The 27,248-nt window shown below is 33.6% G+C and overlaps 1 protein-coding gene across 3 annotated transcripts; it reads right to left on the bottom strand.

The window, feature by feature from the left end:
• On the bottom strand, positions 1 to 27,248 carry LOC132749805 (protein DENND6A-like). 3 transcript variants are annotated; one of them, XM_060739711.1, is made up of 20 exons: positions 27,081 to 27,248; positions 26,172 to 26,210; positions 25,757 to 25,799; positions 25,242 to 25,351; positions 24,418 to 24,498; positions 23,329 to 23,434; positions 22,422 to 22,501; positions 20,827 to 20,889; positions 19,398 to 19,514; positions 17,488 to 17,549; positions 11,247 to 11,342; positions 10,044 to 10,138; positions 9,105 to 9,128; positions 8,377 to 8,445; positions 7,790 to 7,854; positions 7,136 to 7,225; positions 6,642 to 6,695; positions 5,748 to 5,960; positions 3,807 to 3,881; positions 1 to 2,660 (listed from the first exon to the last, which is right to left on the bottom strand). In XM_060739711.1, the coding sequence occupies exons 1-20, from the start codon at positions 27,222 to 27,224 to the stop codon at positions 2,541 to 2,543; spliced, it is 1,746 nt and encodes a 581-aa protein (XP_060595694.1). In that variant the 5' UTR covers positions 27,225 to 27,248; the 3' UTR covers positions 1 to 2,540. The 3 variants fall into 3 exon arrangements, with proteins under 3 accessions (XP_060595694.1, XP_060595701.1, XP_060595708.1); XM_060739718.1 differs by lacking the exon at positions 9,105 to 9,128; XM_060739725.1 differs by lacking the exon at positions 20,827 to 20,889.

Here is a 27,248-nt window from a genome sequence, read left to right as displayed (position 1 = left end):
TAAAGGCACCATTCTTAGCACATGGTTAATTGGACTAGAATTACAAATCTTTTAGTGATGCCTCTACTCTATTACACATCTTTATATACATATAAAATAAATAAAATGCACTAGCACACACTGGCAAAACAACACCTTACAACCTTTCTAGATATTTTAAGTTCATAAAGATTTTTGGTTATATGACCCTATATAAATGGTAATTTGTATATATAACCCAGCCACCTAAGCAAGGGTTATATTGCAAACAACTGTTTACATAATGGCTATTTAACTGTCAGGAATCTTAATAACTAATTTATATATAATACAGCAAACTTCCTTTTCTTGAAGAAAAAATGTGATTTCTTCATAATTTGACAGCAGCTGTGTATATAAAGCTACATAAATGTCATAATTATCCAATGAAAAGTGACATTACAAATGTGCAGAACTATGGATAGTTATATAACCTATTCATTGATAATCTAAGATGGATATAACCGATCACTCACAGTCTACAAGACGTGTATAACACTTTTGATATGCATAAAATTTCAATGTAATTTGGTCATGTTGTTTCTATCATAATAAAATATAAAATAAATCATTTAATTTTTTTAACTTTGTCCATGAAAATTATACTAACAGTCCACCCAGCTTTGATCAGTGAAAAGTACTTCTTAGAAATTTTCCTCACAAATATACAGTAACTGTTTAACAATAACCTCTGGCAGTGAATGAAAAACACACACACACACAAAAACCTTCAACAACTTTTGTTGATATTAGCTCAGTATTCATTCATTTTAAAGGCCCATTTACCTTCAAAAATGCTAATAGTTTTATTTCATGACAGCTATTTATTTTTGGTGTCTTGTTCTAGTTTGCAAAAACATAACTCATTGACCAATTGCCTTAACAATTTTGGCTTCTGTTTTTTTATTGGCAATTAGTACAGTTCAAGTGTTTACAACTTTACATATTTTGTTTGGAAATCAATGTATATAACTTCCTTTACATTTTGCTACTTTTTGAGTAATAATTTCAAATATTATTAAGCACTACTTCCTTCATGCGGAAAGTATCTTACATGTAACATGCTCTGAAACCATAATTTAAAAGTTACAAAACTCATGTTTGCTCTTTCTTAAGATTTTTTCATATACATTTCTGAGACATAATGTGCCTTTAATATTGAATATTAAGTCTCTTGAACCATTTGTCTATTGGCGGCAACAGATTCTACCCATGCAACCAGTGCAGACCAAGATTACAGGCACATGAATGCCATCTTATCATGGTCTGCCCTATTCAATCAGAACTTATTTCAAAATTCTCCCTAAAAATGATAAATGGGTTTGTCCACATTAAAAGATGGGCAAGTCCATTTTAAGAGAGTTAGCATGATAAGGGCTAAATGTGAAGCAGAATCCATAAAACTCGGTAACATACAATATAAAAAAACACAAAGCAAAGCATTTAAATATGAAGCAAAGAAAATATACCTGCACTAGCTAAGCAGATACCCTATTTTTGTGTGTCTGTATTCCTGAAAATTGTCTAAATATAATCATGAAATTGTCTAAATATAATCTCAAGGTAAAACTAAGCATCTCAATTCATGAGTACATATGTGATGAGCCATATAGACCATTATGTGTTAAAACAGTGTTGAGGTGTACACTAGGTGTATAGTGTACACTAGGTGTATACCTTATTATAATGAGTCTGTCAGTGAATAATGTGTACGCCATAACATATCAAGATTCACAGCACTAAAAAGTGTGACCACAACTATGTATGGTGTGTACCATTGTTTAAGTGTGATCATCACTATATCTAATGCACATAAGTGTGAACAACACTATATGGTGTACATAGTATGATCACCACTTTATAGATAAATCAGTATATACGTGTGATCTATATACACACCCACTATTTAAGGTATAAACCCTTAAATGCACTATGATCACCACTATATAAAGTGCACACCATTCTAGAAATGTAATCAGCACTACATTTCATAAAATGTATGTCACACAAGATCGTATGTGAATAAGGTGCACACTTATTTATGAAGTAAAAGTGTGCACAAATGAAGTAATAAGGCCAGAAAAATATGTTTGATTCGGTTTTACTTATTTTCTTACAACCCTGAAACATTACTAAAACACATAGAAAAGGCCTACTTTCTGGCCTGATCCTTTTTGAAGAACCAACCAGAGACAAATAACATTGGAACCCTGGTGACTTTGACGAACAAAACTAAATAAATATCATCTAAGTCTATTGACAAAGTAACAATGAAATGAAAGGGTCCTGGGCTCATTCAATACTTGATTATCTTGCTTATCACATATTCAGACTTTTTAATGTTCATGATAAGTGTTAAATATATCTGAATTAAATATCTTCTGGGTTAAATTTTACAATATTCCATCACTGCTGAGAATATCACCAGTCAGAATTCTACTTTTCTCAATTTTTGCTCTATTTATATATATTACACTTTGAAAAAGCACTTTAGGTTCATTAATTATCCTTTGGGTTTAATGTCAAGTGTTGAGTACTGATTGTAGATCTTCAGGTAGGGAGGAGATAATAGCCTTCAAATGTTTCTCAAGTTTATTAATACTTTCTGTTTTTACTGCAATGCTGTTATTTGTTGCAAATTTCTGAAGAAGAAGAAAACAGGAATATCTATCATACTGGCAAAAAAACAAACACTATAAGTATCAAAATTACATGTCAGATTTTTTAGGTGTTGGGTTTCATGTTGTACCAACACAGCATAGTTCATAAAATAACTTTCCAGCTTTACAGGTGCAGAAAGACATCAAACTCTCTTCCATGCATTATTTCAGGCCTGAAAGGGGCAACTGAGTAGAACCACCAATGTTCCACAAGCTAACTGAATAGCTTCCTCACATAAAAGAATCAAAAGTCCCTGAACCCTCAATGGTTAGGGGCAATTGGTTTGAAGTCAGTGACTTAAACCACTTGGCCTCGGATGCCCGGTCAGGTTCTTACATGATAAACAAAGCCTGTCAAACTTAAATATGTAAAATTAACAACACATTCATCTTTTAGACTATAGTTCTATTTCAATTGAAGCTTTCACTAGGATTCTATTTATAAGTTTTTTTTGTTTGATTGGATTTTACGTCACACAGACACAGTATAGGTCATTTGGCGACGTTCCAGCTTTTACTGGTGGAGGAAGACCTCAGGTGCCCTTCTGTGCATTATTTCAGGCACGAACGTTCACCTGAGTAGAACCAACGACGTTCCGTAAGCTAGCTGGATAGCTTCTTCACATGAAAGAATCCAAAGTCCCTGTCGGGATTTGAACCCACAGTGGTGAGGGGCAAGTGGTCTGAAGTACTATTGATAAGAGTGGCAGCTCAGCGCTGAGCTATACATATTTCTGCATATTTTTATATATACATGTAGTTACGTAAAAGGTTCCAATCCATTCCATTAAAGACTTGCTATTCACAGTAATAACAAATCAGATCAAACATAAAAGAAATGTTCTTTTTTCACAACTAAATGTGAGGTGGAACGGGTATTATAGATAAGAATATACAACTTCAAGGCTGAACTTTAGCCCTTAACCACCTGAATTTGAATATGGAACAGTCCATTATGATATCAATGAAAGACAAAATTGGAGCTTCAAACAGTTTGAACCTGGCCAGACTGCATGGTAATACTGGCCAGTCATGCTCTATGCTGGTAGCAATTGTTCATCGATCTTAGTCCAATCTGATTAAGGGTTCAGACATGAAAATATTATCTAGCAGGATCAAAAAACATACCAATTTCTCTCTTATCCTTAGAACCAGATCTACAATCTCCACTTCTTCTTTATCCTGTATCCAGTCCAATAAGTTCTACAACAAATACAATATAGATTTGATAACAAAAGTATACACTTAAACCTCTTCAGAGGAATTCCGTTATGAAAGGCCAAGATTTTGGCTGTTATTGAGAGGTGTTGTCCTAGAGAGGTAAAATTTATTGTAAAGTCTTACTTTGGAAAAATTTGATTTTTTTGTTTTGATGCAGTCTGACAGAAATGTGCCATTTGTTAAGATTTTATTAAAATCAGTACAGAAATATTAAATGGATACAGCAGTACAGAAATATAAAATGGTTACAGGATTTCTAATTACATTTGTAATGTTATGCTATTTCAATATAATTTTGTAAGATATTTAAAAAGTCATATTAACTTTGCTACAGAGTAAGCCCTGCAGAGAGTCAATCAAAGATTAATTTGTTTCATAACCAAATTCTTCACATGATATCTAAAGCCAATCGCATCAAAATAATTTAAACACTTATAAGCATCAGCTACAAAAGAGAACATCACATTTATATTCATTAGTTTTTAGTTTATACAAATTTATTCTAGTTTGTGTTGGAAGTATAAGCTTACTGAAACATGCTCAAATCTGTTCGTTGAACCAACCAGTACTAAGCAATGAGTGACAAGTTTCTTGTTTTAGGAAACAACAGTTATATTTATTGTATCACATCACAATGTGTTTATTAGACTGCTAGGTGAAGTGTGTGTTTAGTTAGTTTTCTCTCGCAACCGGAATGTGTTTACCCTCGCCACCGGAATGTGTTTACTCTCGCCACCGGAATGTGTTTACCCTCGCCACCGGAATGTGCTTACCCTCGCCACCAGAATGTGTTTACCCTCACCACAGAAATGTGTTAACCCTTGCCACCGGAATGTGTTTACTATCGCCACCAGAATGTGTTTACCCTCACCACAGAAATGTGCTTACCCTCGCCACTGGAATGTGCTTACCCTCGCCACCGGAATGTGCTTACCCTCGCCACCAGAATGTGCTTACCCTCGCCACTGGAATATGCTTACCCTCGCCACCAGAATGTGCTTACTCTCGCCACCAGAATGTGCTTACCCTCGCCACCAGAATGTGCTTACTCTCGCCACCAGAATGTGCTTACCCTCGCCACCAGAATGTGCTTACCCTCGCCACCAGAATGTGTTTACTCTCGCCACCAGAATGTGTTTACTATCGACACCGGAATGTGTTTACCCTCGCCACCAGAATGTGCTTACCCTCGCCACCAGAATGTGTTTACCCTTGCACTGGAATGTGTTTACTTTCGCCACCAGAATGTGCTTACCCTCGCCACCAGAATGTGTTTACCCTCGCCACCAGAATGTGCTTACCCTCGCCACCAGAATGTGCTTACCCTCGCCACCAGAATGTGTTTACCCTCACCACAGAAATGTGTTTACCCTTGCCACCGGAATGTGTTTACTATCGCCACCGGAATGTGTTTACCCTCGCCACTGGAATGTGTGCTTACCCTCGCCACCAGAATGTGCTTACCCTCGCCACCGCGAATGTGCTTACCCTCGCCACCAGAATGTGTTTACCCTCACCACAGAAATGTGTTTACCCTTGCCACCGGAATGTGTTTACTATCGCCACCGGAATGTGTTTACCCTTGCAACCGGAATGTGTTTACTCTCGCCACCGGAATGTGTTTACCCTCGCCACCGGAAAGTGAAGTGGTCATTGCAGTAACATTATATACTTGAACGACTCAAGTAAACTAGAAAAGTATAATATCTACGGCCCTTCCATATCAGTACAAACACCAAAACAAGAAATCAGGGGAAGCTACTCTGCAATGTTTAAATGATTCAGGGGAAACTACTCTGCAATGTTTAGATCTATAAACCTGATTATGTATCTAATCATGTGACTTACCGCCTGACATAAAGCCTCCATATGTAAAACTTGTAGTTTTTGATTAACTTCAAACTGCCGGTGGTAAAGCCAACCCTCAAAATTTGGAGAGCGGAAGAATTTTCTATACAGCCCCTCCCAGTCACCTTTGACCCCTGAGGTCAGGTTAGGCCCTGCTTGATCTAATGATTTTATAAACTCGTCTGCATCGAACTGCCGCAAACTTGGAGGCCCCTGTAAAAGTAAGCAACACATGAAATGATAAGTTATGTGTAAACATTGAGGTTGTCCTTTCTTACTGGAATTCAGATTTGGAAAACACAGAACTTGAAAATAGTTAAATTGTCAAGCTTGTTCTAAAGATCACTTTTCGTAAAAAAACAAACAAACCGAAAGAGGGTAGATCCCTGTGAAGCAATGAAAACAAAGAGCTGATGGTAGGACAGCATGCCGGACTATTCTCAGTGCTTGAATAGTTAAATAAGGGGCTGGATAATGTAGAATTTTCTTAGTTCAAAAAGGGCCATTATTTTGTCAAAATCCATGTTAAAGTTATTGGCTTTGGTCAGTGACCTATTATGCCCCTAAATCACTTAGTGAAGTTTCAACCCATTCCCTTCCTTACTTTTGGAGCATGCAAAAATTTAACCAAAGTGTGATGGAAAAGCAGACGCCTGGGTGAGTACAACAACTTTTCCTATTCTTCAAATAGTCAAGCTAAAAATTGTAGACTTGGATTCAGACTTTAAAAGAAACATTATTAATTTCAGCTTGAATGTGAAGCTTGTAGAAAATCTAAATAACACTCAGTCTGCTTCCTGGAGCTAACCAGAACTGGTGACATATTAGGAATAGTGTTGTTTATGGCCTCAGATTGGTATTTATAAACAGGTTTCTATTGTAGGCAATATTTACCTTGTGAGGTGATATATTTCGTTGTAAAGGCATGAGGCTGGCCATGTATCTTTCCTGTAAAATAAATGATTAAATTGTTTTAGCTACTTACAAAAAAGACAAATTCAAATTTAGTATATACACTTAACTTCTATAAAATAAACCTAGAAAATATTTTATTACCTCCCTTTGACTGACACCCGTATATATTTTTTTGTCATCAACATCTAAGACCACATATAACTATTTTTCAGATATTACAAAAACATTATCATGGACACGTTTTAAAAACATCCTCTCCTTGTTAAACCTTCTGACAGTAACAGCGACAATAATAATATATTGCCTCTGCCCCCCCCAATCCCCCTATGTACAGTTAGGCCAGCCTGCTCATTTGCTCATAGAAAACCCTAAAAGTGATAATGGACAGTTCCAAATTCAAAGCAGGGCAAGTCCATTATACAAATTCAGTGGTGGTAAAATTGAATGAAAAGTTATAACAGTAAGAGGTGTACCAATGGAATCATGAAGCTCTGAGTAAGTTCGAGGAAATGTCGCCGCAATATCGCATTCTGTGCTTCCACTGGCCGCTTTGACTGCATGCCCTAAATAAAATGGAGTTGTAATATGTTAATCAAACCATCGGTTAAAAAATTATATAAAAAATATTTTGATTCATGATTTTTTTATGAGGAAGAGCATTAATATATAGAATCCCACATTTCCACTTAGAAGCAAAATTTTTCATTTTGTACTTTCAGTTGTTAAGGAATAAATATTACTGTATTTAACTGCATATGTATGTTGTTAGAATTCAGTATGATAAATTGGAATTAGATATGCAATCTTAACAGTTCATTTGTCAAATTTAGTAAAGTTTAATATTTCATTTTCATTGGTCTTTTTTACATTTTTATTGATTTATTTTACATAAGTGTTTGAAAATGAAAGAGAGGGGGGCACAAGTTTTTTTTAAAAATTTTTTTAAGTGGAGGCATTCTTAAAACCTTACTGGGATGTAAACAGATATTGCAAGAACAGTCAAATCATGTGACAGCTAGCTAATTGACTAGTTCAAATTTGTCAAAAAACCACTATCAATGCTTCAGATTTTTCATTGCTAATACATTAAATGTAATGTGTGTTGACTAGTTACAATTATTTCATACCTTTATCAATCTCTTGAGAATGCCTTTATCTTTAATAAGTAAAGGTTTATACCTTGTGTAGACACCTGAAATATAAGAACAGTATGACACTTTATAACACTGGCGGCAAAGCTTTTCACATTCTAGTAATAATTCTACAGATTAATGTACTGCATCCCTGAATTACAAAGGGCGTTCAAAAAGTATCTAGAAAAGTATGTATCATGAAAGTTCTCAAAAAGATGTCATTCTTAAAGAGTTATAACAGGACTGGAAATATTTTTTTAAGATAAATACTCCATTTGATGTAGATCTATGCCAATAACTTGTGTGCAAAATTTCAGATCATTTGCTAACTCTGTCTTTTCAGAATAGCTATTCTAATTATGAAAACTGATTCAAAACTGTAAAGCGTTGCAATGCTTTTCATTCAAATCGGGCTTAGGGTAGAACTATTTGTAAACTTTGACATTCTCCTTGGGGTGTTATCAAAAGTATATACCTCATTTCAGAAAAAGACTGTACATGTTCTAAGATTAAACTGCAAGGTCTATTTCAGGATATTTCCATTTGTTTATTTACCATGTTATAAAACAACGCCAACCTACCTGGTTTACAATCTAATGTTTTGAGTGAGCTCGCCTTTTTTAATTTGTTGAAACCCTTTGGCACTGCGGCTATAAAAATATACAAATCAGCTTCATTATAAATCTTCACAAGTTCTTCAAGATGCTTTATTTACTGTTCACAACTATAACTGAAACTGCATAATTTTGGTAAGCCTTTCATGCAAGACCGTGACATGAGTACAAAATTCATACATTGTCAACATAAAATATCATTTTTTAAGCTGCACAACAGTAAACTTCATAAAAATTTTAACAGATAAAAACATTATCAAGTGAACAAATAATAAAGTAACTTAAGTAAAAAGTAACGACAAACCATGTATTACCTAAAATACGTCAAAATAGTCTTTACTCTGTTAGTTACTTTAAACTTCATATGAGATACCATAAATTCAGTCAAACTTTGCACATGACATGTAGAAAATTAACAATTTGTGAATATTTCTACATTTCCTAAATGTTTAATGTTTTAAAACTTTGTTGAAGCTTTTATATAAAATGCCAAGGATTAAGCGTGTTCCCAGCTCTGTAACTGAATTTTTGCTAAACATTTTGTGCAAAAATAACAAAAAAGTTTGCAGATTTTAAAAGAAAAATTGCAAGGAATATAACTAATAAGAGGTAAAACTGAAAACAAGAATCATTTCATTTCCCGCTGTTAAACTGAAATAAAAAGCATTAACTGAGCTGAGATTGAAGTTGCTTACCTATAATTTCATTGCCTTTTAGTCCTATTGATAATATAAGCTACAGTCATTAAATAAGTTTTCCAAAACTATGGTTATTTTTTTTCTTAACCTTTCACTTGCTGAAACCAAAAGAGATTATTCCCTGCCAATCTCCTACACAGTGATCTCCCCTTATCAGTACATATATATCTCTGCCACCACACACATTTTTATTTTATTTTATATTTTTTAGTTTTTTAATTTATTTTCCACTTTTTTGTATAGTTTTGATATTTTTTTTTTTTTGATAAAACTACATTTTTGTATAACAAATGTAGGTATGAAAAGTTAAAGATAACACAGAAAGAGAAAAATGATGTTAGATTTTCTATGTAACGGTCATGTGACTTTCATCAGCATGTGACGTCTGCTAAGGCTGAGATAACAATCTGCCAAGGGAAATAATCACTGTGAGGAGTTTGATTCTCGGCCACACCAGAATAGAGCCAGTCTAGATTGTGCATCTGTGCCGTCTGACCAGTCTCTATACTGTTGGTAGCAATTTTTGTATTGTCATATTGAAATCCCTTCAACTTTGAATGGACTGTTCCAAATTCAAAGCTGGGCATATCCATTACACAAATTCAGCAGGTAAAGGGTTAAATTCAAACACTATTACTGTCTACATTGTTGGAAAGAAGTTCTGGGACAGAATTTTAATTTCATAAAACGTCTTACCATTGGTCCATTTCAAATAGATATGGTCATTATGAACCAATCTAATCAAGTATTATAATACTTGGGAATAATAGATCTACATGTTGCTATTTGGTAAACATAAAATTAGGGAAAGCATATTGAGGTTTGATCGCAAAACTGCAGTAACTTATAATATTATGAAATAAAGAAGGACTTACAACAGTTCAGTTTTGCAATCAACCCTTGATATATTGATAAGTTGAGATAATAAAATATTACCATCTCCTGCCATTTCTCCAATCCTGATGATGTGTGGCCAATGTTGTAATGTTTTAGCGAAGAATGGATTTGTCACTCCCAATATCACTGGAGGTCTGGAATAAAAATATCATCTGCGTCTTTTATAAATTATAAAAAAAATACATAACTGACAATAGCTGAACGAAACCTTTGACAAGATATATGGAAAAACAATTAGAATACAAATTTGTTCAAGTTTATATTTTTTACTTCATTAAACGTAATCTACAGACAAAAAGATAACCCCACCCCCTGTCCCCAAAAAAAACAAACAAACAAAAAACTAAAATTTTGGAAAATTTTAAGCTTCTTATCAGGACTGGAGTTATGTATCTTATCAGGTCTAGATCTATGTCCTTTATCAGGACCAGATTCTCACAGTTTATGAAAACTAGATCCATGCCACCCTTTGGAAAATTTACGCAACTTATTAGAATCACATTCAACAATTCATCAAGACCAGGTTTAACAAGACAAATTTCAAGCACATTATCAAATCTATATTCACGCACCTTCTCAAAACCAGATTCACCCACCTCATCAGGACCAGATTCACATTCTTTCTCAAGACCAGATTCATGCACCTTATACCAAATTGATTCTAAGAATCAAATTTACATACAAGATTCATGCAACGCCTGAGAACAAGATTCATTTTTCAGGATCACATTCATGCATCATAGTTGGATCAGACATATCAACTTAACTACAGTCTAATTAGAATTTTTACAAATAAATCTGCATTAATGGCAGGGCATTTTATTCCTGCATATCAGACAGGTTTACCTACCATTTACACCGGTGCTAGAAAAACCTGTCTTACACTCCCATGTGAGACAAGTCGCGTGCTTTAAATGACGTTATTGCCGCGTTCCCTTTATGAATGAATTGAGATCTTAAGATAACGTCATTTTACCATTATGAATGAAGTTTGTAAATTCTTAAGCTACTATAATAATTTCTGTTATGAAAATAATTGACATGTAATATGCAAGAAAATTCAAACATCGGCTGTCGGTACAGACAGGAATATCTAGCTTTCAGGTTACTGTTTTGCAGAAACTTGGCAGAGCCTCATTATGGCCTCGAGCTAGATATTCCAGGCCGTACCAGCAGCCAGTGTAAGATTCTTATAATATTAAAGCCAGTGAGGAAATTTTTCAAAATCATCATGATACTTACGGAGCTTGAGTTCTTGTTGTATATTCTTTAAACTCGCTGTCATGTATAGTGAAATAAGGCCTATAGTCTGAACAGTAATGGAGTGGAGAAATCAAGCTGAAAATATAAACATTTCATTTTGAAGTCAGTTCAAATATGACATCTGGAATCCGATACCCATTCCCAAATATGACAGTTCTTAAAACAAGAGGGCCATGATGGCCCTAGATCGCCCACCTGACTTATCAAACTCATCCAAACAATTACCTAGACAAGCATTCTAACCAAGTCTCATGACAGGTGAGTCAAAAATTGGACCACTACAGTGTTAACAAGGATTATCCATATTTGAGCAGTGCGACCTAGTTTTTTACCCAGGTGACACATATTCAAACTTGACCTAGAAATCATCAAAACAAACTTTCAGACCAATTTCCAGGATACTTGGATCAAAACAGTAGCAACTAGAGTGTTAACAAGATTTTTCTATTTTTAGCTCCGGTGACCTAGTTTCACATGCGATTTCGAACTCATCCAAGCAATTACCTAGACAAGCATCCTGACCAAGTTTGATGATAATTGAGTCGAAAATGTGACCACTAGAATTTTAACAAGGTTTTTCCATATTTGGGCGGTGTGACCTAGTTTTCCATCCAAGATGACCCATGTTCGATCTTGACTTAGAAATCATCAAAACAAACTTTCAGACCAATTAACAGAATATTTGGATCACAACAGTAGCCACTAGAGTGTTAACAAGATTTTTCTATTTTTAGCTCCTGTGACCTAGTTTTTCATCCGAGATGTCCCATGTTCGATTTATTCCCAGCAATGACCTAGACAAGTTTCCTGACCAAGTTTGATGACAATTGAGTCAAAATTGTGACCACTAGAGTGTTAACAAGGTTTTTCTATTTTTAGCTCCGGTGACCTACTTTTTCATCCGAGATGACCCATGTTCAAACTCATCCGAGCTATCACCTAGACAAACATCTTGACAAAGTTTGATGATGACTGATGCAAAAATGTGACCACTAGAGTGTTAACAAGGTTTTTCTATTTTTAGCTCCGGTGACCTACTTTTTCATCCGAGATGACCCATGTTCGAACTCATCCAAGCTATCAACTAGATAAGCATCCTGACCAAGTTTGATGATGATTGATGCAAAAATGTGACCGCTAGAGTGTTAACAAGGTTTTTCTATTTATAGCTCCGGTGACCTAGTTTTTCATCCGAGATGACCCATATTCGAACTCATCCGAGCTATTATCTAAACAAGCATCCTGACAAAGTTTGATGATGATTGGGTCAAAAATGTGACCACTAGAGTGTTCACAAGGTTTTTCTATTTTTAGCTCCTGTGACCTAGTTTTTCATCAGAGATGACCCATGTTCGAACTCATCCAAGCAATTGACTAGACAAGCATTCTGACCAAGTTTGATGATGATTGGTTCAAAAATGTGACCACTAGAGTGTTCACAAGGTTTTTCTATTTAAAGCTCCTGTGACCTAGTTTTTCATCCGAGATGACCCATGTTCGAACTCATCCGAGCTATCACCTAGACAAACATCCTGACCAAGTTTGATGATGATTGGGTCAAAAATGTGACCTCTAGAGTGTTCACAAGGTTTTTCTATTTTTAGCTCTTGTGACCTAGTTTTTCATCCGAGATGAGCCATGTTCGAACTCATCCGAGCTTTCAACTAGATAAGCATCCTGACCAAGTTTGATGATGATTGAGGCAAAAATGCGACCGCTAGAGTGTTCACAAGCAATTGTGGACGTACGACGGACATTCACCGATCCTAAAAGCTCACCCTGAGCAAGCTCAGGTGAGCTAAAAATAAACAAATACTAAAATGCCAAATTTGAGCTAAAACAGCACAAGTCTGTAATCCTTTCATTGTTGTAAATTCAGACATCTTTGCGACTTTGTTTGGTTGACATAAGCGTTCACCTAAATTTGCACCAGGCAAGATAAAATGTATGCGCAAAAATATATCTTATGCAGACAAAATTTATTTCTGATTTTTAGTACATGCATTTATCAATATTTTAACTTTTCGCTGCCAGAGGGTTATTGTTATTGATAGGGTTTTCTAAGAAATTACTATATTATTAATTAATATAATTATTATTATTTGTAATTAGTACTATAATAATTCTATGTGTTTCCAAATCTGTTAGTATAATAATAATTATTGTCAATGGTATAATTTTCTTTATATTTATTATTATTTTTATTCTTATTATTATTAATTCATTATTATTACTATTATCATTATAGAAACGGCTAAAGCCGTCCATATGGCAAATACGCCGAAAATAACAGGGACGGCATAAGCCGTCCCTATGGCAGTGAAAGGGTTAATTAACCCCCTAAACTGGAAGTTCTATGGAACTTTAATGAGATGAAAAGTACAGTTTTGCACTTACACAAGTTTTTTTTACAAACAAAGAATTTGTTTTTTTACAAACAAAGAACTTAATATATTAATCTTTAACGTGTCGGAACTGAGATTGATTTAACCCTTGCCACCAGTACAGAGCCAGGCCAGCCTGAACATCTGAACAGTCTGACTAGGCTTTATACTGTTGGTAGCACATTTTTTTCTATTTTTTATATTTTAATCCCTTAATTTTTAAAGCGGCATGCTTCAAGATTCATGCTAATTTTCATAAAAAAATTGTGAAAATGTATTAAAAAATAAGATATTGTGAAGTGAACAAAGAAAATAATTTTCAGATTGTAAACTACACTTACAACCCATGTAAATAACCAAAAGGAACAAAATATACAAACAAGAGGGCCATGATGGCCCTGGATCGCTCACCTGACACAACCGCATCCAAGCAATGTCTTAAACAAGCATCATGACCAAGTTTGATGCGACTGAGTCAAACATGTGACCTCTAGTGTGTTATAAAGATTTTTCCATATTTGGGCAATGTGACCTAATTTTTGACTGGACACGACCCATATTCAAACTTGACCTAGAAATCATCAAAACAACCTTCCTGACCAATTTCCAGGAAATTTGGATCAAAACAGCAGCCACTAGAGTGTTAAAAAGATTTTTCTATTTTTAGCTCCTGTGACCTAGTTTTTGACCAGACATGACCAATCTTAGCACTTGACCCAGAAAACATCAAAACAACATTCTTGACAAATTTCCTGAATATTTGAATAAAAACTGCAGCCACTAGAGTGTTAAACAAGCTTTTTCTATTTTTAACTCCTGTGACCTAGTTTTTGACCTGAGATGGCCCATCTTCGAACTTGACCTAGAAATCATCAAAACAACCTTCCTGACAAATTTCCAGAATATTTGAATCAATACTGCAGCCACTAGAGTGTTAACAAGCTTTTTCTATGTTTAGCTCCTGTGACCTAGTTTTTGACCGGAGATAACCCATCTTCGAATTTGACCTAGACATCATCAAAACAACCTTCCTGACAAATTTCAAGAATATTTGGATGAAAACTGCAGCCCCTAATGTGTTAACAAGCTTTTCTATTTTTAGCTCCTGTGACCTAGTTTTTGACCGGAGATGACCCATCTTCGAACTTGACTTAGATATCATCAAAACAACCTTCTTGACAAATTTCCAGAACATTTAGATGAAAACTGCAGCCATTAGAGTGTTAACAAGCTTTTTCTATTTTTAGCTCCTGTGACCTAGTTTTTGACCTGAGATGACCCATCTTCGAACTTGACCTAGAAATCATCAAAACAACCTTTCTGACAAATTTCCAGAATGTTTGGATGAAAACTGCAACCATTAGAGTGTTAACAAGCTTTTTCTATTTTTAGCTCCTGTGACCTAGTTTTTGGCCAGACATGACCCATCTTCGAACTTTACCTTGAAATCATTAAAACAATCTTCCTGACAAATTTCCAGAATATTTTAATCAAAACTGCAGCCACTAGAGTGTTAACAAGCTTTTTCTATTTTTAGCTCCTGTGACCTAGTTTTTGACCGGTGATAACCCATCTTCGAACTTGACCTGAAAATCATCAAAACAACCTTCCTGACAAATTTCCAAAATATTTGGATGAAAACTGCAGCCACTAGAGTGTTAACAAGCTTTTTCTATTTTTAGCACCTGTGACCTAGTTTTTGACCGGACATGACCCATCTTCCAACTTGACCTAGATATCATCAAAACAACCTTCCTGACAAATTTCCAGAATATTTGGATGAGAACTGCAGCCACTAGAGTGTTAACAAGCTTTTTCTATTTTTAGCTCCTGTGACCTAGTTTTTGACCGGACATTACCCATCTTCCAACTTGACCTAGATATCATCAAAACAACCTTCCTGACAAATTTCCAGAATATTTGGATGAAAACTGCAGCCACTAGAGTGTTAACAAACTTTTTCTATTTTTAGCTCCTGTGACCTAGTTTTTGACCGGAGATGACCCATCTTCCAACTTGACCTAGATATTTATCTAAGCAACCTTCCTGACAAATTTCCAGAATATTTGGATGAAAACTGCAGCCACTAGAGTGTTAACAAGCTTTTTCTATTTTTTAGCTCCTGTGACCTAGTTTTTGACCAGACATGATCCATCTTTAAACTTGACCTAGATATTATCTAAACAACCTTCCTGACAAATTTCCAGAGTATTTGGATGAAAACTGCAGCCTATAGAGAGTGTTAACAAGCTTTTTCTATTTTTAGCTCCTGTGACCTAGTTTTTGACCAGACATGACCCATCTTCGAACTTGACCTAGATAAAATCAAAACAACCTTCCTGACAAATTTCCAAAATATTTGGATGAAAATTGCAGCCACTAGAGTGTTAACAAGCTTTTTCTATTTTTAGCTCCTGTGACCTAGTTTTTGACCAGACATGATCCATCTTCAAACTTGACCTAGATATCATCTAAACAACCTTCCTGACAAATTTCCAGAATATTTGGATGAAAACTGCAGCCTATAGAGTGTTAACAAGCTTTTTCTATTTTTAGCTCCTGTGACCTAGTTTTTTGACCGGAGATGACCCATCTTTGAACTTGACCTAGAAACCATCAAAACAACTTTCCTGACAAATTTCCAGAATATTTGGATGAAAACTGCGGCCACTTGAGTGTTAACAAGCTTTTTCTATTTTTAGCTCCTGTGACCTAGTTTTTGACCGGAGATGACCCATCTTTGAACTTGACCTAGATATCATCAAAACAACCTTCCTGACAAATTTCCAAAATATTTGGATGAAAACTGCAGCCACTAGAGTGTTAACAAGCTTTTTCTATTTTTAGCTCCTGTGACCTAGTTTTTGACCGGAGATGACCCATCTTCGAACTTGACCTAGATATCATTAAAACAACCTTCCTGACAAATTTCCAGAATATTTGTATGAAAACTGCAGCCTCTAGAGTGTTAACAAGCTTTTTCTATTTTTAGCTCCTGTGACCTAGTTTTTGACCCGAGATAACCCATCTTCGAACTCGATCTGTATTTCATTGAGACAAACATTCTGACAAAGTTTGATGATGATCCAATCAAAACTGTGACTGCTAGACCGTTAACAACCCAATTATTAGAGTGTTAACAAGCTTTTTCTATTTTTAGCTCGTGACCTAGTTTTTGACCAGAGATGACCCATCTTCGAACTTGACCTAGATATCATCAAAACAACCTTCCTGACAAATTTCCAGAATATTTGGATGAAAACTGCAGCCTCTTAGAGTGTTAACAAGCTTTTTCTATTTTTAGCTCCTGTGACCTAGTTTTTGACCTGAGATAACCCATCTTCGAACTCGATCTGTATTTCATTGAGACAAACATTCTGACAAAGTTTGATGATGATCCAATCAAAACTGTGACTGCTAGACTGTTAACAACCCAATTGTTGACGACGAACGACGCACAACGCACGACGCACAACGCACGACGACGGACGCCGGACATAGCCCCATCACTATACCTCACCATGACCACTTCGTGGTCAGGTGAGCTAAAAATAGCCCATACTGCATAAGTAGTGCAGTAGAATACTACTATGGTAAAAAATACTTTAAAATCAGTAAAAAATCGCATACAACATGAAGGTATTACTTTTGACTTGAATCTTTTTACTTTTCTTAAAATCTCAGTACTTTTTTTCTCAAATTTTCTTGAAATAATTTTGCTTCATCTGCAGGCGTGCAGCTTTAAACAGACTGTTCCTGACTAAAATAAAGATTAATCTTTTACACAGATTCACACAGATGCAGCAGGTTAAGGTTTGACTGTACAATGTACTAACCTGACAAGAGATTGCACTGTATTTGATGTGACAGATGGTGCAGCTGCCATGACAACCAGGGGCTGAAATATAATGATCAATCAAATTTACATCAACACATACAAACTGGGTATTGACATACAATACCTATTTCTGTACTGTGAAAATGTTTAACATCAACTCAAATAAACATATCAATATTTTCAGTATGGAAAGCCAATGTGTACTTTATGCACTATACATGATGAATTGTGAATTGGTATACAAGAACTTGATGAATAATCAGTGGTATACTTCATGAATAACCAATGGTATAGTGGTATACGTAGCAAATAGATATCAATTTTAAGTGCATTGTTGTTGAATAATGCATGTTTTTAGTTCAAATGCTTAGGAATATAATTAATTACATTTGCATTTAGATGATAAACTGTGCATTATTATACTACAATGCAAGAAAAATTAATATCTATTTCCTATCTAACACGCTAGTAAGAAAGAGAATTGATAAAAGTACCGTTTGTGAAACTACATTGAGCATAGAAGTAATTTTCCCCCAGTCATTTGGTTTGTTGACGTCATATTTGACTTCATATGATGTATAAGCATTCCTTTTTTATGCTGTGCATACATCGTGTAATAATGCACTCAATTGATTTCTTTTTTTTTATGCTGTATATATATTGTTTAATAATGCACTCAATTGATTTCTTTTTTTTTATGCTGTATATATATTGTTTAATAATGCACTCAATTGATTTCTTTTTTATGCTGTGCATATATCGTGTAATAATGCACTCAATTGATTTCTTGTTTTATGCTGTGCATACATCGTGTAATAATGCACTCAATTGATTTCTTTTTTTTTATGCTGTATATATATTGTTTAATAATGCACTCAATTGATTTCTTTTTTTTTATGCTGTATATATATTGTTTAATAATGCACTCAATTGATTTCTTTTTTATGCTGTGCATACATCGTGTAATAATGCACTCAATTGATTTCTTTTTTTTATGCTGTATAAATATTGTGTAATAATGCACTCAACTGATTTCTTTTTTATGCTGTGCATATATCGTGTAATAATGCACTCAATTGATTTCTTTTTTTATGCTGTGCATATATCGTGTAATAATGCCCTCAATTGATTTTTTATGCTGTGCATATATCGTCTAATAATGCACTCAACTGATTTCTTTTTTATGCTGTGCATATATCGTGTAATAATGCCCTCAAATGATTTTTTATGCTGTGCATTTATCGTGTAATAATGCACTCAATTGATTTCTTTTTTATGCTGTGCATATATCGTGTAATAATGCACTCAATTGATTTCTTTTTTATGCTGTGCATATATCGTGTAATAATGCACTCAATTGATTTCTTGTTTTATGCTGTGCATAATTATATCGTGTAATAATGCCCTCAATTGATTTTTTTTATGCTGTGCATATATCGTCTAATAATGCACTCAACTGATTTCTTTTTTATGCTGTGCATATATCGTGTAATAATGCCCTCAAATGATTTTTTTTATGCTGTGCATTTATCGTGTAATAATGCACTCAATTAATTTCTTGTTTTATGCTGTGCATATATCATGTAATAATGCACTCAATTGTCCTATCTATCTGATAGGGGAATAGTGTGAAGTGTGTTAGAAATGATGTAAGTCTGTGGTACAGATCTCTTACCTTCTACATAAGAATGACCTTAGATAATCATTTAAAGGAGGCAATATACATTGATTTCTGTACATCACTTACCTCCCTACAAGAGTGACCTCACCTACAAAAGTGACCTCCATAAAAGGGTGAGCTCCAATAGGATCTGTATATTAGGCAATATACTTTGTATTTTTGTAGCATTCTTACCATCTTTATGAGAGTGCCCACAAAATGTGAGCGATATGAATTGATTCACTTACCTCCCCTGTCAGGGTGAGCTCCCATAACATCTGTACATGAGGTAAAATACTTTGAAATGCACTGTAGATATCAACTTCAAATAAAGAGGGTAATATACTTTGAGCTGGAAGTATAGGCTGAAATTAATAAAGAATAAAATGCACTAATAATTCTTATTTTTTTTTGACATTCATAAAAGATAATTAATCAAATTATACATGTTAATTCACTGTCACTATATAAACAAGGCAGTTATAATGGCACTAGGTAGCTCACAGGAAAAAAAAAGACAGAAAAAAAAAGAAAAGGGCAATAATTTCCCTAAAAATTACTTAATCGCAAAACTCAGTCAGGACACTGGAAAATTTGGTTGAAATCCAATGGGAAGTGTAGGAATAGCTGCTCTAAGAACAATATTTCTCTTCTATCCAAATATATTACACATTTTTTTTGTAAAAGTGGAAAATATACCCTAATCCCTTAATAAATACTGACAAAAGAAAAATAACAGCAAAATTGTAGCATTCATCCAAATAATCAAAGAAAACAACATTTACTCAAGAAATAACATACATGAAAATACAATAAATTAAAAGAAATATAAGAAAAACAATTGCTCATGTTTCCAGATGACATGTTGAAAATGATAAGGGTCTTGTCCATATTCTCTTTATTTTGATTTTCTGTTGGTTTCATAAGCCAACTTTAGCACATATTTGTAGTCATTTCTCAGCGACAGATCGACCTAATCGGCTTTTCTGGATTACTACAGTAACTAGCAAATACCAATTTTTCTCGACAAGTGACCAACTGCTAATCCTGCATGATTTCTGATTTCAGCGGTAAGAGACAATTGACCATTTGATTCAATGTCATAGATCAATTGTCAGCACCTATATGCATAGTATTACTTCTTCTAATTTCTATATCAAGAACACCTTCCTCGAATCTATGCTATTTGTGTGTATCTTGTTTTATCTCAATTTAATCCATACAAAACCCAACACCTTCAAAGCATATAATTTTAAGACGTCATTTTTCCATAACCTAAGAAATCAACACTCAAAACATTAACACAATTATAATAAAGAAATAAACTATATACAATTATAAAACTATTTTTTTAACCCTTACCCAACAGAATTAGTGCTATTGAAAAGTCATGCTTTTATCTTAATAAAACAAGTATTCCAAGTTTGAAAAGTAATAGAAAAACTGTACCTTAACAGGTTTAATAAAAAAGTTCCAAAGTTCATAAACCTAATCAAAGTGGGGTGAAGATACCAACACCCAGATGAGAAGAAAAGCTCCCCCTTTTATTCAATTAAAAAGTGAGAAAGAAATCTCTAACAATCATTGCATTTAAAAATGTCCTATGAAAACATGCTCGCGAAATTTGGGAAAGATCCAACTGACAGAAGAAACATCTTTGGTTTTCGTACAACTTACCGCAGCTTGAGATCTAGGTTGCTGAGTACCGACTAATTTATCACTGCGGGACGGAATTCTGACCTAAACAACAAAAATAGCAACACAAATTCAAAACTACACTTAAAAGTAAGAAATAAAATGCCCATCTACAAAAATAAATATCTAAACTTAACAAAATATTTTTTACATCAAACACTTAAAAAGAAAATCTTCCCTTTCAAATGTACAACACCAATAAGACAAGGAAAAAGAAAGTAAAACAATATATGTTTGCAAAACACAAAGCCAAGTTGAAATTTCATGATTCTTTGGACAATCGACCTTAAGGTCAAGGTTATTTAGGAATCGAGGTCATATTTTAAAATAGAAAATAAATGTCTCATCCCATGGTATATTGAAACCAAGCATGAAGGCTTTAGCTTCTAGAATAAAGATGTTAAGGTCAAAGGTCAAACTTATCCTCAGGGACAAAATGACAGATATACCAGACAAAAACATAATTAATTTATTTATATCAAGACATGGGCATTAAACAAAGGATTTACAACTACTGGTAACTTAATTATTTGTCACCATAAAAATTGAATATTCAGTAGTCCTTCAATTTTTGCCCTAACTTGAAATAAATTTTCAAAAATAGATTGTGATATATCACAAAAGAAATTCTTTAAAGATTCTAATCAAGGAAACTAAAATCCTATTATTAATTTATTATTTGGTCAGCTTTTAGGTCACATCATCGATGTACAGGTCAAATTGTAAATTTTTAGTATTATAGGTGGAAGGAAACACTGGCAACATGTTTTAAAACAATCACCAGTTCCTATAGCACAAAAATAGCAAAATATCTGAAGATTTCATAAAATTATTGCCAAAGGTTACCAAGGAGACCAACATCAATAGATCTTTGGTGTCCTTTCATACATTATACCATGCACAAGCTGGCATGTGGAAACCACCAATCTTCCCATAATCAAGCTTTGGTAACCTTATCATTCAATGAAAATGACAAACATACAATAAGCATGTCCAATATCCGGTTCATTTTATTAAAGGAATTAAATAATATCAATGGAGATAAATATAGAAATAAGAAAAAGACTGACCATACAATACACCATGCCCACAGGAACTATATTTAAGGACATAAGAAAAAGTATAGAGACTTTTATAAAACAGTTTTCTTGTCTTTGTAGTCATGCACCATATTTAGGCCATTTTAACCCTGACCACCCTATATATCTTAAATGGACTTTTCCATTATTTAATCTGGACAAAATCATGAATTCTTCATTTTTAGGGGAGATTTTCAATATCACTTATTGACTAAATAGTGAACAGTGCAGACCATGTTCGGACAGAGCAAGGGGGTACCTGATGATCTTGGTCTGCACTGGTTGCATGCGCAGAATCATTTGCCGCTAGCAGGTTAGGTGGCATAGGTATGCCATTGCCATCTCTAGGCAACCAAAGAATTAATGTATCAAAAGTTTACCACAAGGTATCTTAACACAACATATAAAGCCCTGATTAAAAAAAAAAACTTCTAAAAAGTCTCTATACATTTTTCTAATGAGCCAAACAAAAGAAAGCTTGAAGTAAAGAAAGAATACCTGCAGAACTGTACCAAATATTGGTAAATTCATTGTTTCCCCTGGAACTGGGGGTCCCCACTGGTCTATATCATGACAAGCTGTAATGAAGACACAAAAAGAACTTATATCTGGGTTAACAGTTATGTTTTAATAATTATATGAGCCTTATTAAGAAACTTATTTGCTTTAAAGCTGCATGCCTCCAGATGAGCCAAAATATTTCAAGAAATCCAATCTTTCCTTTTAGGAAAAATTTCATAACAAGTACTGCCTGAATACAAATGTAGCTTACTGTGCAAACAAAACCAGATGCCATGTATGCTAATTTTTGCCTGCACCAGCAGTATGGATAGATTTTACTGGGCTAAAATGTTAAGATTTAAGTTTATGTTTACACTGTTTCAGGTCTAAGCTTAACTCAGCATGAAAGTATAAATATTTTAATTAAGACAGAACTCAACAGTAACAGTCAAGTAGTCAAAGTATCCACATGTAGTCAAACATTATTTACATATCAGCACAGAGTACAATCACTATATGCCCTCAGGACACAAACAAACCCCATTTCGCATCCACTAACAACTCTGCATTTTTGAGGTTTAAAAAATAGCCCTGTACAGCATAATTATAGAATATACCAATCTGCCAAAAAACAAATAATATTTGAAACTGTTCTTTCTCTACTTATACATAAAAAGAATTGAATAATACCAGTTCTGTACATAATCATGAAATGTATCTAGGCACTCATAAACAAACCAGTCTTGTTACATGTACATATTAAAATTTGGTAAATTGGCTTGCTTTTTTCACTGCCTCTGCAAAAAAAAATAACAAACTATATTGCCAACTGCCTTTATTAAAAAACAATACAAAACTATATTGCCTATAAAGTAGGGGAAAAAAACTTTTTGGTTAAAAATACCTGCTTCCAGACTGGGTTCACCATTATCAAAATATTCCGGGGCAATAATGTTGACTAGTTGAGAGAACAAAGCTACAAACGGCAATCGGGAAATTAAAACAACAGACTGAAATAGATAAAAACAAAAACGTTAGATTTAAACACAATTACATTTTATCTTAATGCAAACAATCATTCTCAGTTTACATAGTTCAATTATTTTAGTTTGTGTACGAAATGATAAGCTTGTTGACTCAATTCATTCCTGGAACCAACCATGAGTGAGCAATTAGTGTAAAGTTTCTTGCTAAAGGAAACAACAACTTGTCTCTGAGTGTGTTTGAACTATAGCAGCCATTCATTCTTAAAACAACAATGTTATTGACTTGGCCATGTCACTAACTAATCTTCTTTTATACATGTACCTCTTTATTTGAGCAAACCATGATATGAGTGTTATCTTACGTGAACGTTTGTGGAATTTGATGATAGAAATTAATGGTCACTGTGATTACATCTCATTCGTTCTGTTAACACCGTCTGAACAGTGTGATTATTTGCTAAGATTAGCTGTTACAATTGATGGGGATATGTTTAAACATATACATTATACTATATGTGTTTGCAAAATGTTCGATTAGTGTGATATAGAACAAACTCACTTTATATCAGATACTTTTAAATATTCAAATTACATATGTAATGTAGCTATGTATTTTCGTCATAGTTTCTATTTATAGCTTTATAACTTAATTATACTTAAATATGCAGGAACAAATTCCATTGTAAATTGACTAGCCTTTCGTTTTCATATCTAGTTAATTTTGAACCAGTGGACATTGTTTTTTGTCAGTTGTTTATACTTAATTTACTATGAATAACGCTTTTGTCTGACATTTTCGATCTTCATTTCTTTGTTTAGACGACTGTGAGATTCTTAAGGACGCATTTGCTATTTTGATTCTGATTGATCTGTACATATATCTCTATTTACTGTCTGTAAAATATTATAATTTGTTACATGTATTATGCTTTTCAATATTGGAGGAATAAAAGATATTATTACCTGAATCTTACAATCATACTTTTTGAAATAATCACTAATTTTACCTTTTGAAAATATCCTCTACGTATAGATCTGTCTTTTGTCTGCCGAAAATAAACAAAGCCGTAATAATGTGCTTCATCGCTCTGTAACGGTAACAAAAGAATTTACAGGTAACAAAACAAACTAGGTTTCAAAACAATTTAGGTAATGAAACAATTAAAGAAAAGAAACAATTTTGGTTTAAAATTTTTTTAGGTAGCATGACTTTTTCCCATGATTTTGGGAACATGACCCATACCCATGAAATCTGGAATTTTAGCAATAATTTTGTTAAAAATTGGGAAAAAAATGCATGACCTGAATTTTGCAGTGATTAATGCATGTAAACAATCACTGTCTAGGATGGCATCTTCAAACATATGTGCACTCTAACCATGAAGAAGCCTTTATTTTCAAAGATTTTAGAGTTTTTTTATTCAATAGTTTTATTCTATAACTTTCAATTTGGAATATTTTCCTGTGGATTGGGAAAATAATACACTATTTTCAGTTGTGAATATGGCAGAATATTGGCTATAAAGTAAGCCAAAAAACATCCCTGCAAGACAATTTAAGTTATGAAACAATACAGGTAACAAAACAATTTTGATTATATATCATACATCAGTTGCTACATCATATCAACAATTTAGAGGATATATTTGAACAAGAGTAGACTTAACAGAGCATGTCTGCAAATCTTGTTAATCATTATAGTTTTTGCCTGAAACTTAAGATAAATGATATGTATACAGGAGTTTTAAAATTGTAGTATTTCTAAAAAGAGTTTCAATGTATCTTTTGTTATATATGTATTGTTATATGTTACAAATATATTTATACCAACCTTGAGCTGTATGGGACAATCTTTATTATATTCTATATGGGACTTGTTGATGTATTTTCTTCCGGGACACTGTCTAATACGGAAATGGAACTGAGTATCACCCATACAACCTGCAAATAACATAAAAATATACTAATACTACTGTTAGTGAATGATAAATTTTATATTTTACTATTACTTAAATACGGTACATATGCCTTTCATAAATGAAAGATATTAAAGTATTTTTGGCTATTTTGACAACCAATTTTGGGGTGTTCCTAGCGACAATACGTGTGTTTTTCCCCTTTTTAAGAAGAAAACTTTACTTTCTCTTAACAAAAAGCTGTGGGCTATGCTTGCAAAGAGATGTACAGCACACTTAAAACCTGAAAAAAAATCTGTTTACATTCAGTAAATTTAGTGAGCAGCTGAAAACAATGAAGGATATGTATAATAAATTTGATAAGTGCATGCTTTAATCTCTGTGAATGATACACCAATGAAAACGTGTTGAGGAATAATTCTATATTTACCTGAATTAGAATCTGGAAATGACAGGTAGCAAATATTCATCTTCTGTAAAATAAAAAGTAGCAAATCATATAATTCTAAATTATCAAATTGAAAAAAAAATAAATGGAAATATGCATTTGATCTTATTTCAATTCAATATTCTTAACATATAATAATAATTAATATTAATATACCATTTATGGATTAATAGACCACCAAATCAATATAAATTTTATATGATTTTATTAAGTTATCTCTTTAACAGATATTATATAGAAGCAACCTTGGGCATTATCAAAGTTTGTGTTTTTATATGAACACTTAGGCTACCACTTATCAGTGATAAAAAATTCAATTCTATTTCGGCAAAAAACCAGATGTTTCAAACAAAATTTACACAACAGTCAAACTTTAAAAATAAGTAAAAATCTTTACTTCTTTCTCTGTCATCCTTATATGGCTGGGGTAGATAATCTGTAATGATAATATATAGAAAGTTGTATTCATAAAAGTTCTATATGCAAATTATTCTTTGTATAGTTTAACAACATCAAACCCTAATTTTTTTCTTCTTATTAATATTAAAACAACAATAAATCATCAAACATTTCAAATGCAAAATGTGAATGCTCATATCCAGACATCCGATTGGTCATAACTCTCTCCTCTGATTAATGAGATCAGATTTCTGCTTACAAACTTGCAACATTTGTACTTAAACAAGAGTGATCAGTGAGTGACAGTGATCACATGTGTCGTCTCCTGATGGCCATAACTCAACAAAAATCATTCAACCTAAAGACCTGTGCACAAGATTTTGAGCTACTGATCAATCCTGTAGTTTTATTGAAATTTCATAAGAGGTATAACAGGAGTAGTCAGGTCATATTCCAACCAATATGCTGTAGTCTTTATTTCATATTTATTAAATTTTATGGAAAATTTTTGAGTTTCTCTAAATTTGTCTAATTACGGTTATTTGCCATTAACTAGAGAATCTATATGACTATATCCTTTTAAGTTTTTGATAGAGTGCAACGTTGACCTATGACGAGTTGGAATATGGCCGTGTTGACCCTTTACCAATCTTGGGCTACGTGCCATATGAATTACAATTTTGTGCCTGTTCATAAAAGACTTGCCACTTGATCTGTTGACGGGTGAATGGGATTTCTTTTTAAAGTGTAGGTGTTGAAGATTGAGACAAATATTCAACTAGTGACAAAAGTTGCTGGGGGTAAACAACGGCAAAGCAACGAAGTTACTGTGGGGCTTTGTTAAAACACTGTTAAAAATAATTTTGTTTACAAATTCACAGACACAAAAGATTTCCATTTCACTGACCTCCATGGCTTGGCCTAATTCTAAATCAAAAGTAACGACACAGGCACAATGAAGCCAATTAGAAAATCTATCCCATGGTAAGACAGTAGGGGATTTGGGGGAATCTGGGGCTAACGTCAAATTTTCTTCACTTTCCTCCTCCATTTTTGTTTACATTTCAACCTAAAA

Source organism: Ruditapes philippinarum, unplaced genomic scaffold, assembly GCF_026571515.1.
Source record: "Ruditapes philippinarum isolate M1 unplaced genomic scaffold, ASM2657151v2 ctg531_1_1_1_1, whole genome shotgun sequence".
Lineage (NCBI taxonomy): Eukaryota > Metazoa > Mollusca > Bivalvia > Venerida > Veneridae > Ruditapes > Ruditapes philippinarum.
This window is presented reverse-complemented; position numbering and strand designations above follow the sequence as displayed.